At 40.2% G+C, this 23,806-nt stretch overlaps 2 protein-coding genes across 3 annotated transcripts in view; one reads left to right on the top strand and one right to left on the bottom strand.

The window, feature by feature from the left end:
* IFIT5 (interferon induced protein with tetratricopeptide repeats 5) overlaps positions 1 to 19,040 on the bottom strand; it is a 44,734-nt gene extending 25,694 nt beyond the window's left edge. Inside the window, exon 1 of the mRNA XM_082406662.1 lies at positions 9,650 to 19,040. Coding sequence (XP_082262788.1) covers positions 9,650 to 9,654 — 5 coding nt within the window. The 5' untranslated portion in view covers positions 9,655 to 19,040. The remainder of the gene's footprint in view (positions 1 to 9,649) is intronic.
* Positions 1 to 23,806, top strand: part of LIPA (lipase A, lysosomal acid type) — a 103,170-nt gene that overhangs the window by 13,238 nt on the left and 66,126 nt on the right. The gene's annotated exons all lie outside the window — the stretch shown is intronic.

Raw genomic sequence — 23,806 nt, 5'->3', positions numbered from 1 at the left:
AAACTCAAAATGGATTAAAAACCTAAATGTAAGACTGGACACTATAAAACTCTTAGAGGAAAATTTAGGAAGAATACTCTTTGACATAAATCACAGCAAGATCTTTTTTGATCCACCTTCTAGAGTAATGGAAAGAAAAACAAAAATAAACAAATGGGACCTAAGGAAACTTAAAAGCTTTTGCACAGCAGAGGAAACTACAAACAGGACAAAAAGACAACCCTCAGAATCGGAGAAAATATTTGCAAATGAATCAACGGACAAAGGGTTAATCTCCAAAATATATAAACAGCTCATGCAGCTCAATATCAAAAAGTAAACAACCCAATCCAAAAATGGGCAGAAGACCTAAATAGATATTTCTCCACAGAAAACATACAGATGGCCAAAAGGCACATGAAAAGCTGCTCAACATCACTAATTATCAGAGAAATGCAAATTAAAACTACAATGAGGTATCACCTTACACCAGTTAGAATGGGCATCATCAGAAAATCTACAAATGACAAATGCTGGAGAGGGTGTGGAGAAAAGGGACCCCTCTTGCACTGTTGGTGGGAATGTAAATTGATACAGCCACTATGGAGAACAGTATGGAAGTTCCTTTAAAAACTAAAAATAGAATTACCATATGACCCAGCAATCCCACTACTGGGCATATACCCAGAGGAAACCATAATTCAAAAAGTCACATGCACCCCCATGTTCATTGCAGCACTATTTACAATAACCAGGTCATGGAAACAACCTAAATGCCCATCGACAGACGAATGGATAAAGAAGTTGTGGTACATATATACAATGGAATATTACTCAGCCATAGAAAGGAACGAAATTGGGTCATTTGTAGAGACGTGAATGGACCTACAGATTGTCATACAGAGTGAAGTAAGTCAGAAGGAGAAAAACAAATATCGTATATTAACGCATATATGTGGAATCTAGAAAAATGGTACAGATGAACCGGTTTGCAAGGCAGAAATAGAGACACAGATCTAGAGAACAAATGTATGGACACCAAGGGGGGAAAGTGTGTGTGTGGGGGCTGGTGGTGGGATGAATTGGGAGATTGGGATTGACATACATATACTAATATGTATAAAATAGGTAACTAATAAGAACCTGCTGTATAAAAAATAAATAAATAAAGTCAAAGCACAGGTTCCTGAGATCACACAGCTACATGAGTGGCAAAATCAGGACTCAGGCCGTTTTAAAAAAAAAAAAAGAAAAAAAAGTTTCCTATTTTTGTAATTAGGATAGAGACCAGTAAGAAATACAGAGCCTTAGGAAACATTATTGACCTTAGGAACTTAGTCTGCAGATTATGCAACAAATTAAGACCACCTAAAAGCAATAATATTTGACCCATTTATTTGGAAATAATAATGGATTCACAGAAATTTGCAAAGATAGTACATAGGTCCATTGTACCCTTCACCCAGTTTCTCCCAAAGATTATATCTTATCTAACTATGTCAAAACTAGGAAATTGGCAGTGGTACAATATGCATACAGTTCTGTCATTCTATCACATGAGTAAATCCATGGAACCATCATCTTGATCAAGTTAGAGAACTACTCCATTATCACAAACATCTCTCTCATGCTGTTTCTTTAGAGTCAAAACTGTTGCCTCCCTCCATTTCCAAACATTTCTAGCCTCTGATAACTACTAACATGTTTTTCATCTCTATAATTTTGTCATTTCATGAATGTCATATACATGGAGTCATATATTATGTAATCTTTGGAGATTGCCTTTTTCACTCATCATAATGCCCTTGACATACATCCAAGTTGTTGAGTTTTATCAACAGTTCATTCCTTTCTACTGGGGGGTCATTTGCCATGGTATGGGAGTATCACAGTTAACTATTCATCTATTGTAGGACATTTCAATTGTTTCTGGTTTTGGCTTATTACAAATAAAAGTGCTATGAACAGTTGTATACAGACCTTTACATGGACATAAATTTTCATTTCTCTGGGATAAATGTTGAGGAGTGCAATTGCTAGGTCATATGGTAAGTGTATGCTTATGTTTTTAAGAAACCGCCAAACTGTTTTCCAGATGAATAGTATCATTTTTCATTCCTACTAGTAATGTATGAATGATCTAGTTCTTTGCATTCTTACCAGAATTTGGTATTTTCACTTTTTTTTTAATGTTAGCCCTTTTAATAGACATGTAGTGGTATCTCCTTGTGGTCTTAATTTGCATTTCCCTAATGGCTAGTGGTGTTGAACATATTTTTATGTGCTTATTTGCCATTTACGTATCCTCTTCATGAAATATCTCTTCATTTCCTTTGCCTATTTTCTAATTAGGTGTTTTTTTTATTGTTGGGTTTCAATAACTCTTTATATATTCTAGATATGAGTCCTTTGTGATGTTTTCAAATATTTTCTCTCAGTGTGTGGCTTGTCTTTTTATCCTTTAATAAGGTCTTTTGAAGAGCAAAATTGTTTACTTTTGATGAAGTATAATTTATTGATTTTTTTTCTCTTATGGGTCATGTGTTTGGTATCATGTCCAGGAACTCTTCACCAGGCCCTAAGTCCTGAAGATTTTCTCCTGTGTTTTCTTCTACAAGTTTTATAATTTTACATTTAAATCTGTGATCCATTTTGAGTTAATTTTTGCATAATGTATGAAGATTAGGTCAGTGTCTCATTTTTCAGCCTATGGATATCCAGTTGCACCAGCAGCATTTGTTGAAGACTGTTCATCCTCCATTGAATTGCTTTTGAACCTTTGTCAGAAATCAGTTGGCTGTGCTTGTATGGGATTATTTCTGGGTTCCTTATTCTGTTCCACTGATCTATGTGTTTATCCTTCCACCAATACCATACGATCTTGTTTACTGTGTGTAATCAATCTTAAAATTGGGTAGGGTGACTCCCCTCTATTTTTCTTTTTCAAAATTGTTATTCTAGTTCCTTTGCTTTTCCATATAAATTTTAGATTAATATTTTCTATATCTATAAAAAATCTTGCTGGAGTTTTGATAGGAATTTTGTATCAATTGGGGGAGAATTGACATTTTTGCTATGTTGAGTCTTCTAATCCATGAACATTCTGTATCTGTTTATTTAGATATTCTTTAATTTCTTTCATTAGCATTTTAATAGTTTATAGGCATTCAAGTCCTGTGCATGTTATGTTAGATTTACACTTAAGTACACTTATGTGTTTCTTTTTGTGCAATATAAAATTATATTGTGTTTTTAACTTAATTTTCACATGTTCATTGCTAATATATAGAAATACAATTGACTTTTGTATGTAAATCTTGTATTCTGCAACCTCGATGAACCCACTTGTTAGTTCTAGGAGTTGGTTTATAGATACCTTGGGATTTTCTATGTAGACCATCATGGCATCTATAAATAGGGACAGTTTTATTTTTTCTTTCTGATCTGTATACCTTTTATTTCCTTTTTTGCTCACTGGAAAAATTTCTTTAGCTATTCCTTAAGGGTAGGTCTGTTGGTGCCAAATTCTCTTAGCTTTCCTTCATTTGAGAATGTCTTAATTTCCTGTTTATTCCAGAAGGATATTTTTTGCTGGATATAGGATTCTAGGTTGAAAATTCTTTTCTTTCAGCACTTGAAAAATGTTATGCCCCTTTCTTCTAGACTCCATGGTTTCTAATGAGAAATAAGCTGCCATTAGACTTGTGTGTATGTTTTTCCCTTCCTTATAGCTGAGGTGTCATTTATCTCTACTACTTTCATGGGTTTTCTTTTTGTCTTTAGTCTTCAGAATTTTAACTGTGACGTGTCTTGGATTTCTTTGGGTTTATCATCTTTGGACTTTGGTCAGCTACTTGAAATAAGAATCACATTGGATAATTTCTATCATTCTGTCTTCAAGTTCATGAATTCTTTCCTCTGTCCTCTCCATCCTGTTTTCGAGCCCACCCACTGAGTTTTCATTTTGGTTATTGTACTTTTCAGTTCTAAAATTCCCATTTGGTTCTTCTTTATATCTCCTTTTCTTTGCTGAGACTTTCTATATGTTCATTTGTTTCAAGTGTGTTTGTAATTGCCCATTGAACCATTTTTATGATGGCAGCTTTAAAATCCTAGTTAGACAATGCTAATATTTGTGTCATTTCAGTGTTGTTGTCTGATGATTATTCTTTCTCATTCAAGTTGAGAATTTCCTTGTTCTTGGCATGATAAGCAATTTTTAATGGAAACATGGACATTTGGGTATTATTATGTATTATAGGACTCTGAGTTACATATAAATCTGTTTTATCAGGCCTCCTCTAATACTGTTGTTCTAGGGAAAGGAGAAGGACACCTCATTCCGCACTGCCAGCGCAAGGTGGAATCCTGTTTACTCACTTGTCTTTCATTAACACTTTATGGGGAGCCTGGGCTCCTCATTACTGCTGGATGGGGGTGGGAGTTCAGGATCCCCCAGGCCTCTGCTGATACCACCCTGGCTTGAAGGGGTAGGTGTGCCTTGTTACTCTTCTCCATGTGGCCTTTACTGATGCTGGGAAGGGAGGTGAGTGGGGAAGAGTGACCTTATTACCTCTGGATGGTGGTGAAAGTCCTGAACTCCACTAGGCCTCTCTGATACCACCTCAGTGGGGAGTGGGAGGATACCTCATTACCACTAGGTGGAGGCTGATGTCCACACTCCCTTTGTGGTCTTCACTCCCTCACTGCAGAGAGAGGGACCCTTGTTACCACCCTGGTGGGGATGAAAGTCTTTGCATTCCACTTGCCCTTCTCTGGCATCATCCATGGGGATAGGGGAAGGGAGAGAGTTGGGATGCCTAGCTATAGCCTGGTGAGGGTAGAAGTCTAGGCTACCCACTCAGCCTTTGCTGGCAAAGTTCGGAATGGGGCTTTAGTTTTTATTTGATTTTTTCCTGTGGTATTTGGCTGGAGTAGAATGATTGTTCATAAATTTTTTGTCTTGCTAGGCTGTCCCCTCCTTGGTCCTTTGGCTAGAGATAGCAGGCTTTTCATGGGACTTTTCTGTCTATGCCTGCTGGCATTTCTAGGTTGCTGGCTTCTCCAGCACTCAGTCTGGGATATATGCAGAAAAGAGGAATATCCATATACAAAAGAATGAAGTTGGACCCCTACCTTATGCTGTATACAAAAAATGAAATCAAAATGTATCAAAGATATAAATGTAAGACCTAAAACTATAAAAATCTTGAAAGAAACAGGGAAAAAACTCCATGACGTTGGATTTGGCAACAATTTCTTGTTGTTCACCGAAAGCACAAGTAACAAAAGTAAAAATAAATAAGTTGAACTTCATCAAAATTAAAAACTTTTGTGCCTCAAAGGGCACTATCAATAGAATGAAAAGACAACCCACAGAATGGGAGAAAATATTTGCAAATCATGTACCCGATAAGGGATTAATATCTAGACTATATAAACAACTCAACAACAACAAAAAAACAACTGATTAAAAAATGAGCAAAGGACTTGAATAGATATTTCCCTAAAAAATATATACAAATGACCAGTAAGCAGATGAAAAGATGTTCAACATCACCAATCATTAGTGAAATGCAAATCAAAACCATAAGATATCTCTTCACACCAATTGCGATGGCTGTTATCAAAAACACAGAAAATAACAAGTGTTGTCGAGGATGTGGAGAAATTAGAACCCTTGTGCACTTCTAGTGAGAATGTCAAATGGGGCAGCTGCTGAGGAAAATGGTGGTGATTCCTCAAAAAATTAAACACAGAATTACCATATTATTCAGCAATTCCACTTTTGGGTATATACCTAAAATAAATGAAAGCAGAGACTTGAGTAGATATTTGTATACTTATATTCATAGCAGCATTATTCACAATAGTCAAAAGGTGGAAGCAACCCAAGTGTCCACCAATGGAAGAATGGATAAACGAAATGTGATCTATACATACAATGATATATTATTCAGCCTTAAAATGGAAGGACATTCTGACACATGCTTCAAAATGGATGAACCTCGAAGACATTATGATAAGTGAAATAAGCCAGTCACAAAAGGCCATGTGTTGTATGCTTCCATTTATATGAAATATCAATGATAGGCAAATCCATAGAGACAAAAAGCAGATTAATGGTTGCCAGGCCTGGAGTGAAGGATGAGTGGGGAATGGCTGCTCAGAGTGACAAAAATGTTCTTGAAGTAGATAGTGGTGGTGGTTGCACAACATTGTGGTTGTATTAAATACCACAAAATTATATACTTAAAAATAGTTAAAATGGTAAATTTTGTCTTACGTGTATTTTCTCACAAAAAAATCATATTACTGACTTGAATAGAAATTCTACAAATTATATATGTGTGTGTGTGTGTATACATATATTTCTAGTACATGTTGAAATAAACACAAAAGCATTAAAACATAAAAGCTAATTACTATGCCATCTGAAATGAGCTCATGAACGTCCACTGGTACCCTTTAAGAAACATTTGTTTAAAGGTTAAATAAGGTATCATTGAATAGAGACTCTGGTTCATGTCTCAGCTCTATCACTTATTATCTGTGTAGCCTTAACATTTCTTAATTTAAAATTTGTTATTGCAAAATAAGTGTAATAGGAGTACCTGCCTCATAGGTTTCCTTTGTAAATGTAATAATTTATGTAATACTTTGGAAGCCAGGTTGGCGCTTGATAAGCATTCAGGAAGTGATATCTACTTTATCATTATTATTACTATTTTCTTAATTATCAGTGATAGTCCACTCTTATCTGTCTGTGGACCAAAGGAGGGGAGAAAGGTTGATAATAGGCCCATAATTATGCATTTTCTGAAGCTGTTGCCCGTTCAAAATTTTGCCCACTGGACCACTGAGGGGGAACTTGCAGGTTGATACTAATTAATGTTTTTTTGATCTGCTGATATCAAGAGTTATTTGAATCAAGATTCAGTTTGGGTAATATAGAAATGTTCGCATTAGGCCCTTTCCCTAAGGAAGATGAGGGAGTTCCCAAGCACAGAACTCTAGCCAAGCCAGGAGGCTGTCAAGCGTCTGGCTTCCCCAGAGGACAGGTAATCTGCTAATCTTTTTATTTATTTATTTTTTTCAGTCTTTTGCTCAAAATTTAATCTTTTATTTATTTATTTATTTATTTTTAACATCTTTATTGGAGTATAATTGCTTTACAGTGGTGTGTTAGTTTCTTCTTTATAACAAAGTGAATCAGCTATACATATACATATATCCCCATATCTCCTCCCTCTTGCGTCTCCCTCCCTCCCACCCTCCCTATCCCACCCCTCTAGGTGGTCACAAAGCACCGAGCTGATCTCCCTGTGCTATGCGGCTGCTTCTCACTCGCTATCTATTTTACATTTGGTAGTGTATATATGTCCATGCCACTCTCTCACTTTGTCCCAGCTTACCCTTCCCCCTCCCCATATCCTCAAGTCCATTCTCTAGTAGGTCTGCGTCTTTATTCCCGTCTTGCCCCTAGGTTCCTGATAACCATTTTTTTTTTTAGATTCCATATATATGTGTTAGCATACGGTATTTGTTTTTCTCTTTCTGACTTACTTCACTTTGTATGACACACTCTAGGTCTATCCACCTCACTACAAATAACTCAATTTCGTTTCTTTATATGGCTGCGTAATATTCCATTGTATATATGTGCCACATCTTCTTTATCCATTCATCTGTCGATGGACACTTAGGTTGCTTCCATGTCCTGGCTCTTGTAAATAGAGCTGCAATGAACATTGTGGTACATGACTCTTTTTGAATTATGGTTTTCTCAGGGTATATGCCCAGTAGTGGGATTGCTGGGTCATATGGTGGTTCTATTTTTAGTTTTTTAAGGTATCTCATATGTTTTTGAAAGTTGCTTTAAATACTCTCTCTCTCTCTATATATATATATATACAGACATATATACTCTATATATACACATATAGTGTATAAAATTTAATAAATTGCTGAATAATAATTAAATTCAGATATTTAAGGGAACAAGGAAGCAGGTAGGATGCTGGCTGAAGTAAAGAGAATGTCTAAGTTCAGGTGAAATGTGGAGAGTTGAGTTCCCTTCCTACCTGGAGATTTGGTATCTCATAGAAAGAATTGGAGAGGTAAGAGTCCTTTGGGCCCAGGAAGAGATTTCTCATGGCCTCAAGCTGCAGCCGTGACCAAAGCAGATAAAACCAGCATTGCTAGTCCTTAGGAAATATCCAGAATCAACCCATTTTACAGTCTTTCCACCTTCTCCTTTCTGCTGACCCGCCTGGATGGTGGCACTGCCCACACACCCCATGGTAGTTGCCACATCTCCTTCCAGGACCTTGTCAAAGCCATGACTAGAGTAGAATCTTGAAATTTGCAGAAAGAGGCCCTGCTTAAATGGTAAAAGTAGGAGTTTCAAGGGAAATCTCTGAGGCAGCTTGACCACGGATATTCTGGTTATGCTTCTGTGGAGCATATGACTCTGTGAAGGGACAGGCAGACCTCATGCCCAGTTAGTTGTTCAGAACAGGGACAACCCAAGGAGCCCATCACTTCAAAAAGTGAGCCAAGGAACTCTCCAGAGCAGTGCTTCTCACACTTTAGTGTGCACAAGGACCAAATCACCCTGAGGATCTTGCTAGAATGCTGATCTGGATTCAGTAGGTCTGGGATGCTGCCTTTGTAGCAACCTCCCAGGGGGTGTTAGGTTTGAACCACACTGAGTAGCAAGGTTCTGGGAAGATTTCACTCTTTGGCAGTGAATTCCAATCACCAGTTTCTCATCCCTAAAACATCCCTTAAAGAGGCAAGCCTTGCTTTATGTCAACATCCCACCCCTCCCACTCCCTACCCACTTTGGACTTCCTCCACTCACATTTATCCATGTACAATGCAGGAAGCATTTAGCGTGTGAATGAAGTACCTGCTGTCCCCTTTAAATACATATTTCTTTCCTAGGCCTTATTTCTGATCTGTTCAATCAGGATTTCTGAATGCAGGGCCCAGTAATTTGCGTTCTAATAGAGCACTCAGGTCGGGTGTAGTACAGGGAATCTGCTACGCAGTTTGAGAGACTCTGTGACACTTACTCCCTGTTTATAGTTCACACGGGAGGTCTAGCAGGTCGGTAAGAAGACGGTTCACGTAGACATATTCCCCAATCCTGTCAGAGCACATTTCAAGGCAAAAGGGACTTCATTATGAAGTTTCATAGCGCTGAACTAATCCTTAGCACATTTGCCGAGAAGTAAGCATGCTTTTAAAATAACCACAGCAACCATAACAAAACACACAAAGCTCTGATTTTGTCCTTTCAAATATAAGAAACAAAAGGGGGACCAGGACCTGCAGCAACTTTCCTACAGGCCCCAGCTCTCATTGACCAGATTTTGCCTGAAAGGATCTGAGCATGCCCTCGCAGGCTCTCTCAACATCCCTTCCCAGCTGCCAACTCTGCTGGGAGCACATCCCTCAGCTCCTGACTCTGTAAATCAGGAAAAGCCACAGAAATAAAAGTGCATGAATTGGTAAGATAGATTAGATAGATGTTAGATGATTAGTGAAATGCATATTTAATCTACTAGCAAAAACTGAATCAGCATAATTCAGGAAGTTGCACTCAAGAACAAGATTTGGGAGAGATTCTCAACTTCCTATCAGAGAACCAGGGAATATTTACCTCATGATGGCTGTTTCCCTGCAATTCTGAAAAGCTGGGGTTCAGGCCGATTTTATTTTCTGCGGTGGGTTGCAAGCAAATGCAGAGGAGGTTTCCACTCAGGATGCTAGCTGTTAGGTCTGTGCTTTTATAGAGTAGAAAAGGAAAGCAAAACTGAGGCAATGCTATCAGGATTCCTGCTGAGGAGAAACTGAAACTGAACATGCAGAGCTGAGCTCAGTTCTCCACTGGGAGTACCATTCTACGCAGATTCTGCAACTGTGCTTGAGAGTGTGAAAGAAGGCATTGTCGATGCCATACACATTATAGGCCCTCCTCCCAGAGATTCAGATGCAACCTAGGGGTGGGATTGGGCTCCGGACTCTGCATTTTAACAAGCACCCTGGAAATTCTGTTGCAGAAGTCCCTGTATGTGTTTTGAGAAGCATAGTCCTGGAGGTGTTTTGTTTTGTTTTGTTTTGCTTTGGCAGTACGGTATGCGGGATCTTAGTTCCCCCACCAGGGGGATTGGACGCATGCCCCCTGCAATGGAAGTGAAGAGTATTAACCACTGGACTGCCAGGGAAGTCCCTGGAGGTATTTTGAACAGCAGTTTCCCATTTACTTGTGGGAGATCATGTAATGTATCAAACAGTGAGTCAGACATCTAGAAGAAAGGAAAATAACCACAGAAAGCCTGGACTTCGGTTTTCTCTTTGACCAGCTCTGGGGTATTTCTTGAATCACATCACAGCCTCATTTCCTCACTTCTAAAATAGCCTGGAATAAATTTCCTTTTTTCTTCCATCCAAATGATAGGAAACTGTGCCGTAGGGAGATCCACTTTTACCTTCGTCTCAGGTGTGGCTCTGGGCACTCTAAGGACTGATCCTCCCTCTCCAAATAGGGACCCGAGGGTCCAGACCTCCGGGTCCCTGCCCCTCCTCTCTAATGTGAGCATAATTAAAAGCATTAATACATTTCACCCGTTTGGCCTTTGTACCCAGAAGAAGCTCAGCCCTGGAGTTTGGCACCTTAGTAAAGACCCTGCTCTGACACACTTTCTGTATGACTTCTTGGCCAAGTAATTTGCCCTCTGAGGCCCATTTTTCTCATCTAGAAAATGAGGCTAATAAAAAAGAATAGCGTTCCCTTCCTAGGGCTACTGGGAGGATGATAATAGATAATGCGTGTAGAGCCCTGGACAGAGTGCACTTCTAACTACTGATCACAAGGAAACTGTTACTGCCATGATCACTGGCATATCAGTGTTATAATTTTAAGTGAATTCTGAGTGTGCAAAGGGGCCAACAGAGTTCCTCAACGGATGGGGCAGAGGAGGGCACTCATTAGCCAGCTAGCAGGTATGAGGTGTTTCCCCAGGTGGCTTCCCCGTTTGGAAATTTTTAGCACAGCTGAGAAGAAACGGCCTAACTTGCCCCTGTCCCTACAGCCTCTGGGAACAGGGCACCTTGATGTGGGCTTCAGTCCAGCATAGTCCAGAGAGCCTCCCTCAGACTTCCTCAGGTCCGTGGCTCTGGACACACCCAAGCACAGATCACTGCCCAACTTCTTAGGCAGACTGGCTACCAAGGCACTGGGCAGGGCTAGGTTTTTCTTGTCAACTCATTCATGCAGACATGATTCACGTCACTCATGACTGGGAGCCCAACATATAGGGAAAGTGACCTGAGGCATTTAGTAGTGAATTCCTCTTATCCACCCCATCCCCAGATACAAGCCTGCAGAGCATTCGGGAGCCCTTGGATGGCCCTGTCCTCATTCCCTGAATGGTCATTAGGATGCTCCCTCCCCAGCCAGTCAGCCTCTCAATCCCTTCCCATAGGTGTTTGATGGGGAAGTTTTCCTTTTCTCTCAGCTGTATTTTTCCTGAGGCTCTAACTGATGTTAGAACTCGAGCAGGTCTATATGCATCTTTGAAAATCAAGTTTACTAAGATTATACTTTACATATAATAAAATGTACCCATTTAAAGTGTAGTTTGATGAATTTTGACAAATGTATATACCCATGTAACCACCACCACTATCTCCCTATAGACTATTTGCATCATCCCCTGTGTACCCTCCTAGTCAAGCCCAGTCTCACCCTCCACCATACCCAGGCAACCATTGCTCTGCTTTGCTTCATTAGAAATTAGATCAGTATTAGGAAAGAGATTAGGTCATTATGTTTTGAAGAGAAATTATTTTCTGCTGCCCACAAGTTCTCATTACAGCAATAAAAATAAACTCTCAGCTTCCAGTTTGTTTTCATATAAGAAATGGAAAAAATGTCCATCTGTAAGGATTGTTTTCTCCACTTCCCACCTTGAAGTGATCAAACTTTCAGGGCAAAATTCCCAACATGAGTTGCCTTTTTACTACCAATTTCATCTTTAATAACATCTGCTTAAAAGAAATGCTTCCTTTTAAAATGACAAGAAGAAAGCCTCTTAGTTCTTTCAAAGAAAACAACAGAAAAGCCTCAGAAGAGTAATTTGCTTAGATCTGACTTTGAACCAGCAAACTTTGTACCTGATTGGACCTAACCACTCCTGCCAAGCCTCCCTCACATCCAGCTCCTGGCTCCCAGCTCCACCGGTGAAGCTTAGGGAGTCTGAGGGCACACACCAGAAAAAGTCACAGAAATAAAAAGTACCCATATTGGTAAAGGCATGTTTAGTCCACAAGCAACAGGGCAACTCTGGAACTTGCCTGCACCCAAGAAGCTCAGCTTACAATTTGGTTTCAAGATCGAGGGTGCTTGCGAGGTATCTCGCTGACCTCATGATGGTGATCTGTTCTCTGCTGTTCTGAAAAGCTGGGGTCCAAGCTGATTTGCTCTTCAGAAATCTTTCACGTCTACCTCAAGTAAATACTGAAGGAGCTATATAAGAGGGATGTGGGGTAGGTAGAATGCATCAACTGATGCTTTCTCCCAGTCGCTGAGTGACTGCCTTTATGAAAGAGAAGAGGATTTGGAAAGTGAAACTGATTTAAAATCAAGAGGAGGAAAAGGAAACTTAAGGTTATGTCATGACTCAGTAGAAGTAAATTGTTTAAAAATCATGACTGCGGACTTCCCTGGCGGTCCCGTGGTTAAGACTCTGTGCTTCCACTGCAGGGGGCATGGGTTCCATCCCTGGTAGGGGAACTAAGATCCCACAAGCCTCGGGGCGCAGCAAAAAAAAAAAAAAAAAAAAAAAAAAAAAATCACACTCCCAGGAATCTGACCCTAACTCTAGGGTGGGTCCCAGGAAATTGCATTTTTAAAAAAGTCTGTAGGAGATTCTGATGTAGGGGTTTTGGGGAGCACATATTGTGAAAGACTGCTCCAGAAATATGTTGTAAAAAGTAACTTCGTCAAGTCAATTTACTTGTGGGAGACAATTTGCACCTTGAGACCTGGATTTAATTCTGTGTGTTATTTACTAGCTCTGGGATTATCCATGAGTCAAATCACTGAGCCTGATTTTTTTTTTTTTTCCCCCATGCTAAATATAAGAAGACAAGCCCTGGAGTAAACCCTGAGCACTTTCAATCTCTGAGGTCTAAGGCAATCATTCAGTTTTTCCAGCTATAAAATGGGAAATAGTAACACATATAATATTGTTGGCTAGCTGCCTAGCTGATAAATTTACATATTTATGCTTTAAGCTCTGAAGGAGTGACAATACCCTGAGAGGTTTTTTTTAAAATAAAATTTTCTATGATGTAAATATCCGTGAAAATATAGGGAGTATAGTTCTCACGGCTGATTTGAAGATGAAGGAATTGTCAGTTGCGTAGGAGAAAGGCTCCCTCCATTCTGAAGCTGCTGAAGGTAGAGATGCTTGTGTAACAAAACTCACACCTGTTTGTTTTTTCCCAACAATGGGAGTACCATAAGATACTTTGAATTCAGAGACTGTGTTATGTCCAGCCAAAGTAACCTGCAACTGGGAAAGGCTGTAATTCTGTTGGTTGTCTGACTTAACAATTTGTTATCCTGGTAGTGATAAAGTGACATCCCTTTATACCTTTTATAGTGTCACCCAGGTAAGAGGGGCCCCTGCTTTTGGCCCTGTGCTTTAGAGGGCCCACATACCACAGACACACAAAATGTAAATTTGTTCAGGAACACATGGCGTCTCTGTTACTGAGCATCCGGTGCTTAATCCTGGGATAGCGAGGCTTGAAGCCTTAAACGTCCCACATACCACAGACACACAAAATGTAAATTTGTTAAGGAACACATGGCATCTCTGTTACTGAGAAACTGGTGCTTAATCCTGGCATAGCGAGACTTGAAACCTTAAACACCCAGCCCAGGGAAACTGTGTCTCTATCTCTTGCCTTCTTTGCTCAAAGAAAAAGGAAATTGTGTCATGAAAATTTCTGTGTTGTGAGGGTGCTGATTTTAGGGATAGACACTACTTTGAAGTGCAGAAATGATCGGAAGTGGTGAGATCAGAGAAAAGGCAAATTTACTGAACTGGCCAAAGCCTTCCTCTCAGCCTGAATGCAATAGATCTTACATTATGAAGTTATTTTCCAGTACAGTTGCACCAGCTGCCCATTTCTTGCTGCTTTTCTTGCTCTAATTCCTGGCTTACACAGCACTCATGAATTAGCGTGGTATTTGCAACAGCTGCATATGGTTGTTGAATAACATTCTGTGTGTTAAGAAATTCGTAGTGTGCTTAAATTTGTACACATGTACATTGAGACTTACACAGTGAATCACATTTTCTTCTGCTTTTAAACTCTTCCTCTGTGCCAATTTGCTGATGAATGGTTCCTGAGAATGGGTATTTAAAAATAAAACAAGTGGGACCAGATTTTCATACCCACACCTTACTCAGAAAATAGAATATAGAATTCCTCCAACATGTCTCTTGAGTGCAAAAGTAATGATGGTACTTAAAATGTTAGTAATAAGAAGGGCACAACACAGTGCCAACAAACTTAGAGGTTAAAAATAGAAGGTGATGAAAGGAAAGCTTGCTTTCTTTGTATACATTTATAACAAGAGTACTCATTCTTTTTTTAAATAGCCATATTGAAATATAATCCACATACCGTACAATTCACCCATTTAAACTATACAATTCAATAGTTTCAGCATTTCACAGAGCTGTGCAACCGTCACCACAGTCAATTTTAGAATATTCTCATTACCCGAAAAAGAAGCCCTACCCCCCTTTGCTGTCATCTCCAGTTCTCCCATCCCTCCCAGGCCTAGGCAACCACTAATCTACTTTCTGTCTCTTATAGATTTGCCTACTTTGGACATTTCATATAAATAGAATCATACAATATGTGACCTTTTGTGACTGGCTTCTTTCATTTAGCATAATATTTTCAAATTTCATCTATGTTGTAGCATGTATCAGTAAGTACTTTATTTTTACTGCTGAATACTATTCCACTGTATGGAGATACTTTATTTAACACAACAGTTCATCAGCTGATGGATCCACCCTTTGGCTATTGTGAATACTACTATAAACATTCATGTACAAATTTATGTGAATGTGTGTTTCCCTTTCTCTTGGGTATATACCTAGGAATAAAATGGCTGGGTCATGTGGTAATTCTGTGTTTAACCATTTGAGGAACTGCCAAACTGTTTTTCCAAAGGCACTGTACCATTTTTACAGAAAAGATTTTAGTCAGTTTCCCTCTTTGTGGCCTCCCAAGAAGGTGTAGATTACCAGTAATGAGGCAACTATGCTGTAAATCATAAGGAAATTTTGTAATTAGTCAAATCAAGTTACTTCCTTCCCCAAAAGAGATGATGGGGGAAATGGTGGAGGAAGGGAGGAAACAGGAGTACGTGGTCTCTCGTTGGAACCCACATTTTCCACATTGGCATCCAGGGTTGACGCTGCACATGGTAGGGATCCCAACACGGTCCTATCCGTGTTTATCTTCAGGATTCTCGCACTTGCATGCTTCCAGTCGCACTGGACACACATTGTGCAAGTCAGCTGACATGAAGTGGAAAGAAAGATGAAAGTTCTGTGGAAAAGGGGGCTGGGGGCAGAGGCTGACGAGTCTTTTGCTGAGGATTCTGAGGCTGAGGAATAGTTAGTATCACTTAGAGCCCAGGCAGGATGAGAGAAATTCTCCTCACTCCTTCATGGGCATCAACACACTTGAGAACGTCTTTGGCAGGGATATCAGCACTCTCCAGGTGACAATCAAATACAGAGAATGACGAGCTGTATTGGAGCAGTTTTGTGGGCAGAAGACATTGTGGGTGCTGGAGCCATGCAAGAGGCAGATGTTATCAGATAAGTCTGACAGACTTGTTCATCCACACTTAGGAGACACCTGTTGGGGGCTTGTTATTTATCTGGTGAGTATCTGAGGGGAGGGAAATGCACTGAGAGATATGGTTAAGAGCCAGGGAATTACAAGTCATTCCAATTAATGTGGCTCCATTTGTTATTTCTGGATAGTGAGATTTCAGGAAACAAGAGCTACATACGTAATTGTTTTGATTGTTTTCCAATCATTTCTCTTAGCTTTAAGTCCTCGAATAAATATTAAGTGTAATATGACATACATCTCTTCCCTACCCTTTCTACCTTTTTTCCTTTTGGGCTCCTGTTCCAGCAAGGGTTTTGGTGGCATGACATGCAAGGACAAGGTCGCATACACCTGGGGTACCTTCTTTAGCACTCCGCAGGTGCCGATGGTCTTCTCTCAAGGTCAGCATGCCTGCCCATCTTACCCTCCACTCAGAACACTCCCAGTTTTTCTCCTCAGGCACCAGATCCGATAATAAGTTACTCAGACCAAGTGAGCTAAATCTTGCCCTGCAATGGACACTTGTCCAAGTTAGTGCAATAGAATAAGTTTACCTTTGCGGCTGGTGTGAATTATATTTTCCACCACAGGCCTCTTGAGAAACAAGAGAGACTTCAGGGCTTCCTGTCTCTCTCTGTTCTTTACTTAACAGAAAAAATCCTCCCACATGTGTGTAGATTGCCTCCAGGATGGGGCCTAAAACAGAATTGGAGATACTCCTCATTTCTCCTAATGGACATCAGAAGAGGAGAGAGAATGTGGGTGGAAGCACAAGATGTTAACAAGATCTAGCAGAGAAAAGGGCAGCAGCCCACCTGCTTCCCTATGGGGGCAGGGTGTTTATGTACACGGGGTGCTTGGTGGTGGTGTCAGGGTGTAAGCTGAAGCCCTGGACTCTTAAAGCTGTAGAAGAAATGGTTGTTCTATCCAGTGGTCATGAAGTTAGACCAGTCTGTGTTACATGGAACCAGTTCATGCTCAGTGTAGCACTGTATTTATCAGTAGTTGAGTCTGGAAGATTTAAGGTACAGCAACATTTCAGAAAAACCAGAACACGCCCTTATGTTCCATCACATCTAAGTTATTTATTAATTAAATCGATGACTTTTTCAGGCATCCACACTATGTATACTGATGGTCTCAAGTGCACACCACGCTATTTTTAAAACAAAAAATATTCACTATACTGTGCATTAAACCTCCAGGTCTTATTTATCTGCCGGTTGGAAGTTTATACCCTTAAACTACATCTCTCCTATTTCCCCCACACCCCAGCCCCTGATAACCACCATTTACATTTAAATTAATTCCAACAGGCAATCATTTTGCAACCCAGAGGGTGACTGGTGGTCTCATGCTGGGTCAGCTGACTGTTTCGATTCACACCAACCTTGATGTCTGTCCCTGGTCATTCAATATTTACCTAGAGAATCCCAATTGCCCCAGGCATACCATGACTTTTGTGGTTTCCCTCAAGATTTTCAGGGTTAAATGAAGTTTTATATCACCTAATATACAATATTTCTAATGGGTGAAAAAAACCTCCATTATTATTTCCTAAGACCTTTCACTAGGTCCTTAACCACCAAATAATTCCTCTGTCCAGCCGCTTTCCTATCATCTTGAACCTGGGCTCATCAAAGCATTTTTGAATAAAGCAAGTCTTCATGTTATAAAGAAATTTTCCCCACAGTGGCTAAGAAAATGAAATTTTCTCCATATGATTATAATCTACAATGACAAACCAGCATTCTCCTCTCCTTCTCTTTTGCCTACTCTTTCCCCATTCCTACTGGTAAGACATTTTTCCATATAAGTTTTAAAGAAAAGTATTATTTTGGTTTCTAGCGTATTGTACAGAATCTACTTTTTAATCCTTCACATGCTGTGTTATGATTACAGGGGGGGCAGAAAGGAGGCGAAATCTCCCCACATGCCTCCTGGAACTCTTGTATTGTGGTTGCCTGACCCCATTTCTTCTAGATATGTTCCTTCTAGATTTGACCTGTTCTCTGCTCTCTTTTTCTAAAAACTCTCTTCCCCCTTCAGGTAATGGGACAGTTGGACTCATGTTGTTTGTAGAGTTTGTAGAGACAATCCTAGATGGAGGCTTTTCTGAGGAGGAGGGGGAAAAAGGCAGACGGGAGAGAGAGAGGACACCCAGCCCTCTCTAGGCTTTGGTCCCCCAGCCTTTGGATGGACACAGCACATTAGTGTCTATGCAGGGTGTCGGGGAGGGGAAATTTCCCCTTACCCTTTGGGGTTCCTCTGGCTGATCTAATAATTAAATTGACACAAGACAAATGAACAGGAGAAAATCTAAGTTAATTTCATACATATGGAGGTCTCATAGATACAGCCTAAGAAGTGACCAAAGCAAGCAGCTTTTATACCTTTTAGACAAAGAAATAATAAATTTGTGAGGAATTGACAAGGCAAAGAAACTTGGGCTTGGGTACTAATTAGTGGAGAATCTAAGCAGACCTGGTTTACATAGCCTTCTCAGCCCTCAATTCCCTATCTCTGGCGACAAGGATGTCTCGCTACCTCCTGCTACAGTGAGGGTACCTTTCACATGGGAGATTTATTTCCTGCTTTCAGAGGAGGGTCAGAGTGTTCTTGCACTGGCTGTTTTCTCAAGCAACAAATTCAAAATAATCAATATGCCACTGGCATATTTTGGGGCAGCCTGCATTGAACTGTATCACAGGGCCAATCTGTACAGGATCTAAAATGACTCCAAGGATGGAAAAACATTGCTAAAAAGGACCACAGTGTTACAGGTGTGAGGTATCTGACTGCTTTATAGAAACATAGAAACAAACCCAAGACATCACCCAACAGAGGGAATGTCACAGTGCCAACTGCTCCCAAGAGGTCAGTTGGGAAATAGCCCCTTTACTGAGCCCCAGGACCTGCCCCCAATCTAGTCCCCCTCCCAGAACTCCCTGAGCAATTCAAGTGTTAACACTTGCCCAGCAGAGTTTCTCCTTAACCCTGATCCAGTATTGTTGCCAGGGTCTAAGTCCATGCCTATGCCATACCAGTTGTTAAATATTTTGAATACCAACTTGGTGGAAGGGTTTCAGCTCCCTTGCAGCAGTAGCCCTATGGGTACGACATTCCGATTCCTTATTCCTCAGCTAAAGATGCTAAAGGGATGAGGTTTCCAGAGTCCAGACCCCTCTCAGAGTTTTTCTCTGCTAGCTGCATTTCTCCATTCAGTCCCTGAAGAAACGCCAAGAGATGCAAAGCCTTAGGATCTGCTCCGTTTTTTGAGAGCTTGATTTTGGCAAATCTTTGCAGTCTGTTTCCATTTTTTCTCTCTCCTTTGACTCCTGGTTTATTTTCACACCCGTCATAAGATGGTGGATGGCATTGTCTTCACACTTCATTTGATACAGCTGAGAGTTGCCATATCGCAGATGGAGCACTTGTTTGGCTACAGGAGGAAGCTCTTTGCTGAATTCTTTTTGAAAGTAATACTCGCATAGGGAACTCTACCTAATGCACTGTGGTAACCTAAATGGGAGGGAAGTCCAAAAGGGAGGAGATATCTGTATGTGTCTGGCTGATTCATTTCGTTGTGCAGTAGAGGCTAACACAACATTGTAAAACAACCATACTCCAAAAAAAATTAATTAAAAAAAATTTTTTTAAAGAATATCCTTTCCTTTTATTTTTTTCTTTCTATGTTTTGGCATATGTGTTAATTAAATACACAGGGAAGCAGAAATTGGGTGACTGTGGGCAGCAGAAGAACTAGGGAGAGGGTAGTGGGCAGGTCTCTGAGCCTGAGGCTCAGTTTCTCTGAATCAGGCAGTTTTTGTTAGGGATGCTGGCCCTCAGGTTTCTGCTTGTGAGGGCCTCTGCAGGGGCAGCCAAATCCATGGGAACTGATTTCAGTGGAGGTTTGATCTTATGTAGTTTTAAAGAAGTAATTGTTAAAATAGAAAAGTTCAGAAAAAAATGAGAATATAGACTGTCAAAATAACCAAAGGACCAAACAAAACCAATCTGATAAAAGCTCCAAAAGTTTGGATAGACAAAATCAATTAAGGATTTATGACGAGTTCAAATAATTTAGACAGGAAAATAGGAAGTAATAAAGATAAATTAAGGAGAACTAAGGAATTTAAAACATAGCTGATAAAATGGAGTTGAAGTTCAGACAGACAATGAGATTAAAATCATGATGGCAAAACAATAAAAGAGTAGGAAATTATAAAGCTGAAATTTCAAAATACAAAAGCAAAATGCTAGGTAAGAAGGAAGAATAGAAATGAAGAGCAATGCAATGTCTAGAACTTTGGCAATTTCTGTTCTTAACATCTCACTGAGTTGATCTATTAATAATTTTGTACTTGTTGTTTTCATTTTCCTTTGAAATTTAACTTTTACCCTCCTATGGTGTGCTTTTGAAGGAGTTCAGAACAAGTCTTCCCAAAATGTGCCACTTGGGCAAGTGGACTGTTTTGAGCGGAAAGCAATCAAGACCCAGTCAATTCAAGAAAAACTCTGACGTCTCTCTTAATTGCCTAAAAGAACTTGGATAGAGGACCTAGTCCAGGAAGAGAATTATCACGAGAGATAACTGTGAAGAATATGGGCTAGGGGTGATAAGCTGGGGAGACCTGGGCTGAGCCTGGAGATCAAATTCCTCTCTGTGTCCCATTGTCTCTGATGGCATGGCAAACACTTGTTTGCCAAATATTTGCTCTTCCCATCTTCCTGTGAATTGTCTTCCACCCTTTGCAGTCCCTGACCCTTACCCCCTTCTCCTCGGCTCAGAATGGCACGTAAGCCTCAATTGCCCGCCTGTGGGTCTCATATTCTTGTGGGACCCCCGTATGTCCATAATTAAATTTGTTTTCCTCCTGCTAATCTGTTTTATGTTAATTTGATTATTAGACCAACCAAAGAACCAAGAAGCGTACAGGAAAAAAATTTTCCTCCCCTACACTTTCATAAAAGGGGGCAAGAAGTGCGGCTAGAGAAGGAGGCTTACAAGGCAGCTAGCATTTTCCTTATGGGAAGTGCTCTTTTTCCTTGAGGGTGCCTTTGCAACTCTTCTGGAAAGATTCTTCATTCCTTTGTGTTGGTCCACTAAATAAATAAATAAACAAATAAGCAAAAACCAACGGAAACAGCAAATAAATAAAACCCCTATCTTGAATAAATTTGGAAATAAAAATCATTCATTGCCCTAAATTGTTTTTCAACATTGCCTATGTATTAAGTCCCTGAAATGTTGTTTATTCTTAAACAACTTAAATTTTTTTTTCATGGTATATATTAATCAGCTGTCTTATCAGGGGCCGATATTCTATATTTTATGGATTCTGACATAGACAACCAATAGAAAACTGGGCAGTCTTGTGATACGGCAAGGATCACTCTTGAAATACTTCTCTAAATGGAAGATTATAGTCTCTCATTTTCTTCCTACCCCCTATCTTTCACTTTTTATACCTCCCCTCAATTTGATTAGACCAAGACTGGGCACCCGAACTCGAGTGGAAGCTGGAAATGGAACTGAGAAGGAGGGAGTGAGTGAGTCTTCCCTAGTCTTTATATGTTAAGAGTGCTGTGCACGCTGGGATCTGATGGTGGCCCTATTCTGTATTATATGCTGCAGAGAGAGTGACCCAGATGCACACGGAGAAGACCCAGTGAATAGGTCCCCCAAGCTCCCCAGTGTCCCGTTCTAGTCCTCCTGGGGTCATTCTTGTCCTGTGCATGGATTCTAGGAACTTTAAATCAGTTTCTGCTCATTTCTGTTACTTGTAACAAATGGAGATGTAATTACCCCAAGTAGAATAAACAAAAAAACAGGAGGGAAAAACTCTCTGTCTTTTCAAAGCCCCGGACAGGTCTTAGTGAAGAGCCAGGTTGTCTGAGCCTCTTGATGTAACATGGCAGATGTGGGCCAGGAGAGTGCCTCACTTGGTATCTGACTTTATAATGACAGCAGTCTCCCCTTGTAAAGTTCATGTCCAATCTGGTCTCTCTTCCTTCTCAGTAAGGTTACAGGAAGATTCCCTTAGCACATGAGCTCTTTAGCTCCTTTCTCATTGTATACAGGGAACAGAGAGAGTGAATACAGTTGAGATTATCTCTAACATACAAAACATATAGTCAATTATGCATTTGCAAGATAGAGACATTTAATATATACACGTATGTGAAATTCTTTTGAGTAGGCATTCAAAAGGCATCCAATTTCACTGTGTGGTTTTGAGTTTTTATTTCTATTGGTAAATCAGAAGCTGCTCCCAGATACTTGCTTCCTGGACTCAGACTTGTGAGATTTGTGCCCTAGATGCCCCTAGAAATTCCAAATATTTACACAGCAAACGATTTCTTCCCTTGCTTCTTGTCTGGATGAAAGCCACAGTCACACCATCTACCAGGCATAGAGCCAGTGCTGACACCACATTGTCTTAGAGCAGTACCAGCACCACTGGGGTGGGAGGGGCCTACTGGAAATGCACATCTTTGGATCCCAAACCAGTCCTACCAAATCAGAGTCTCGGGGTTTGGGGGGAAGTATTTAAGCTCAAGTATCAGTCTTTAATAAGCTCTCTGTGGATTTTATACATGCTCGAGCTTGAGAACTACTGTCTTAGACCACAGGAGTGATGCCTGATGACAATCGCTATAGCTAAAGAATCAAAGGAAATGAGAAGAAGGACTGATAGGTCTGTATTATTATGGGAAAGATTCTAAGAGAAGACCATGCTAAAATTCTACGAAATAGGAACAAGGTTTCTAAAGATTCTGAGTTACTATAGAAACAGACATCTGAAAGTGTCTCAAATTATTATTTTTTTTCCTATCAGGCAGACATGCTGACTAGTAGTGAAAATATCATACTTCCTCTAGGAAGTAAGTACCGGGGCTGGTACTTCTGGATTCTGGAGCTTCCAGGACTGAGGCTTGGGCATCCAGTCTGACTACCCCACCCTCAATCTGGAGAAAATAGAATAGAAAGCTCCCTTCCTACTCAATGAGCTAACACTTTCTCCCCAGGGAAATCTGATGTTTCTGGGGTATGAGGGGATTTTAGAGGTGGGGACTATTTTCTTCAAGCAGTCCATCTCCAATTCATACTTCAGGTAGGAGGACGCTAGCCAATCAGTAGAATTTTGGGGTAAAACATATTTCTGTTATTTTGCCAGCCCTAATGCAAATCTGAGATGAATGAGCACATTAAAAGTAAAATCCACCTTAGCATGAAGTGGGATTGCTACCCTGAGTACACTTTTAACAATATCTGCTAAAAAGAGATCTTTTGTTAAATAAGAATCTTATTAAAAGCCCCTCACTTATTCCTTTCAAATAAGAAACATAGGACTGTCTACAGGAGCAATTCCCCCAGATCCATCTTTAAATGAAGCACCTGCTTAATTTAATCTCTCTCTCTCTCTCTCTCTCTCTCTCTCTGCCACCTACCTTTCTGCTTCGCTCTTCTCTGACCTCAGTTCTCCGCTTCCCTGTGAGAGATGACTGTAGGAAGCTTGACAGTGTGAGGCAGAAATAACTTAGGAGTACACAAGCCAGCATCCTAAAGACAAATATATGACCTACAGAGATAGATGAGTAGTAAGGCTATAAACAAACACTAAAGCAAAACAATTCAGGAAATTGCCGTTTAGGAGCATGGCTATTTAAGATTCGCTTTCCACAACAAAAATGAGTAGACATTTTCAACACAGTCAGAGAAGAGAGGGTCTTTGCCTCATGATTGCCGTGCACTTCTCAGCTGTTCTGAAAGGCTGCAGTTCAGGCTACTGTGCTCTTCAGAGGTCTTCCTCCTCTGCTTCAACTGAATGTTAGGGACCTCTATAGGGAAGCATCACCAGGTTCATTTGCCTAA

The sequence above is a fragment of the Balaenoptera borealis genome (genome assembly GCF_965194805.1).
Source record: "Balaenoptera borealis genome assembly, chromosome: 10".
Taxonomy (NCBI): domain Eukaryota; kingdom Metazoa; phylum Chordata; class Mammalia; order Artiodactyla; family Balaenopteridae; genus Balaenoptera; species Balaenoptera borealis.
This window is presented reverse-complemented; position numbering and strand designations above follow the sequence as displayed.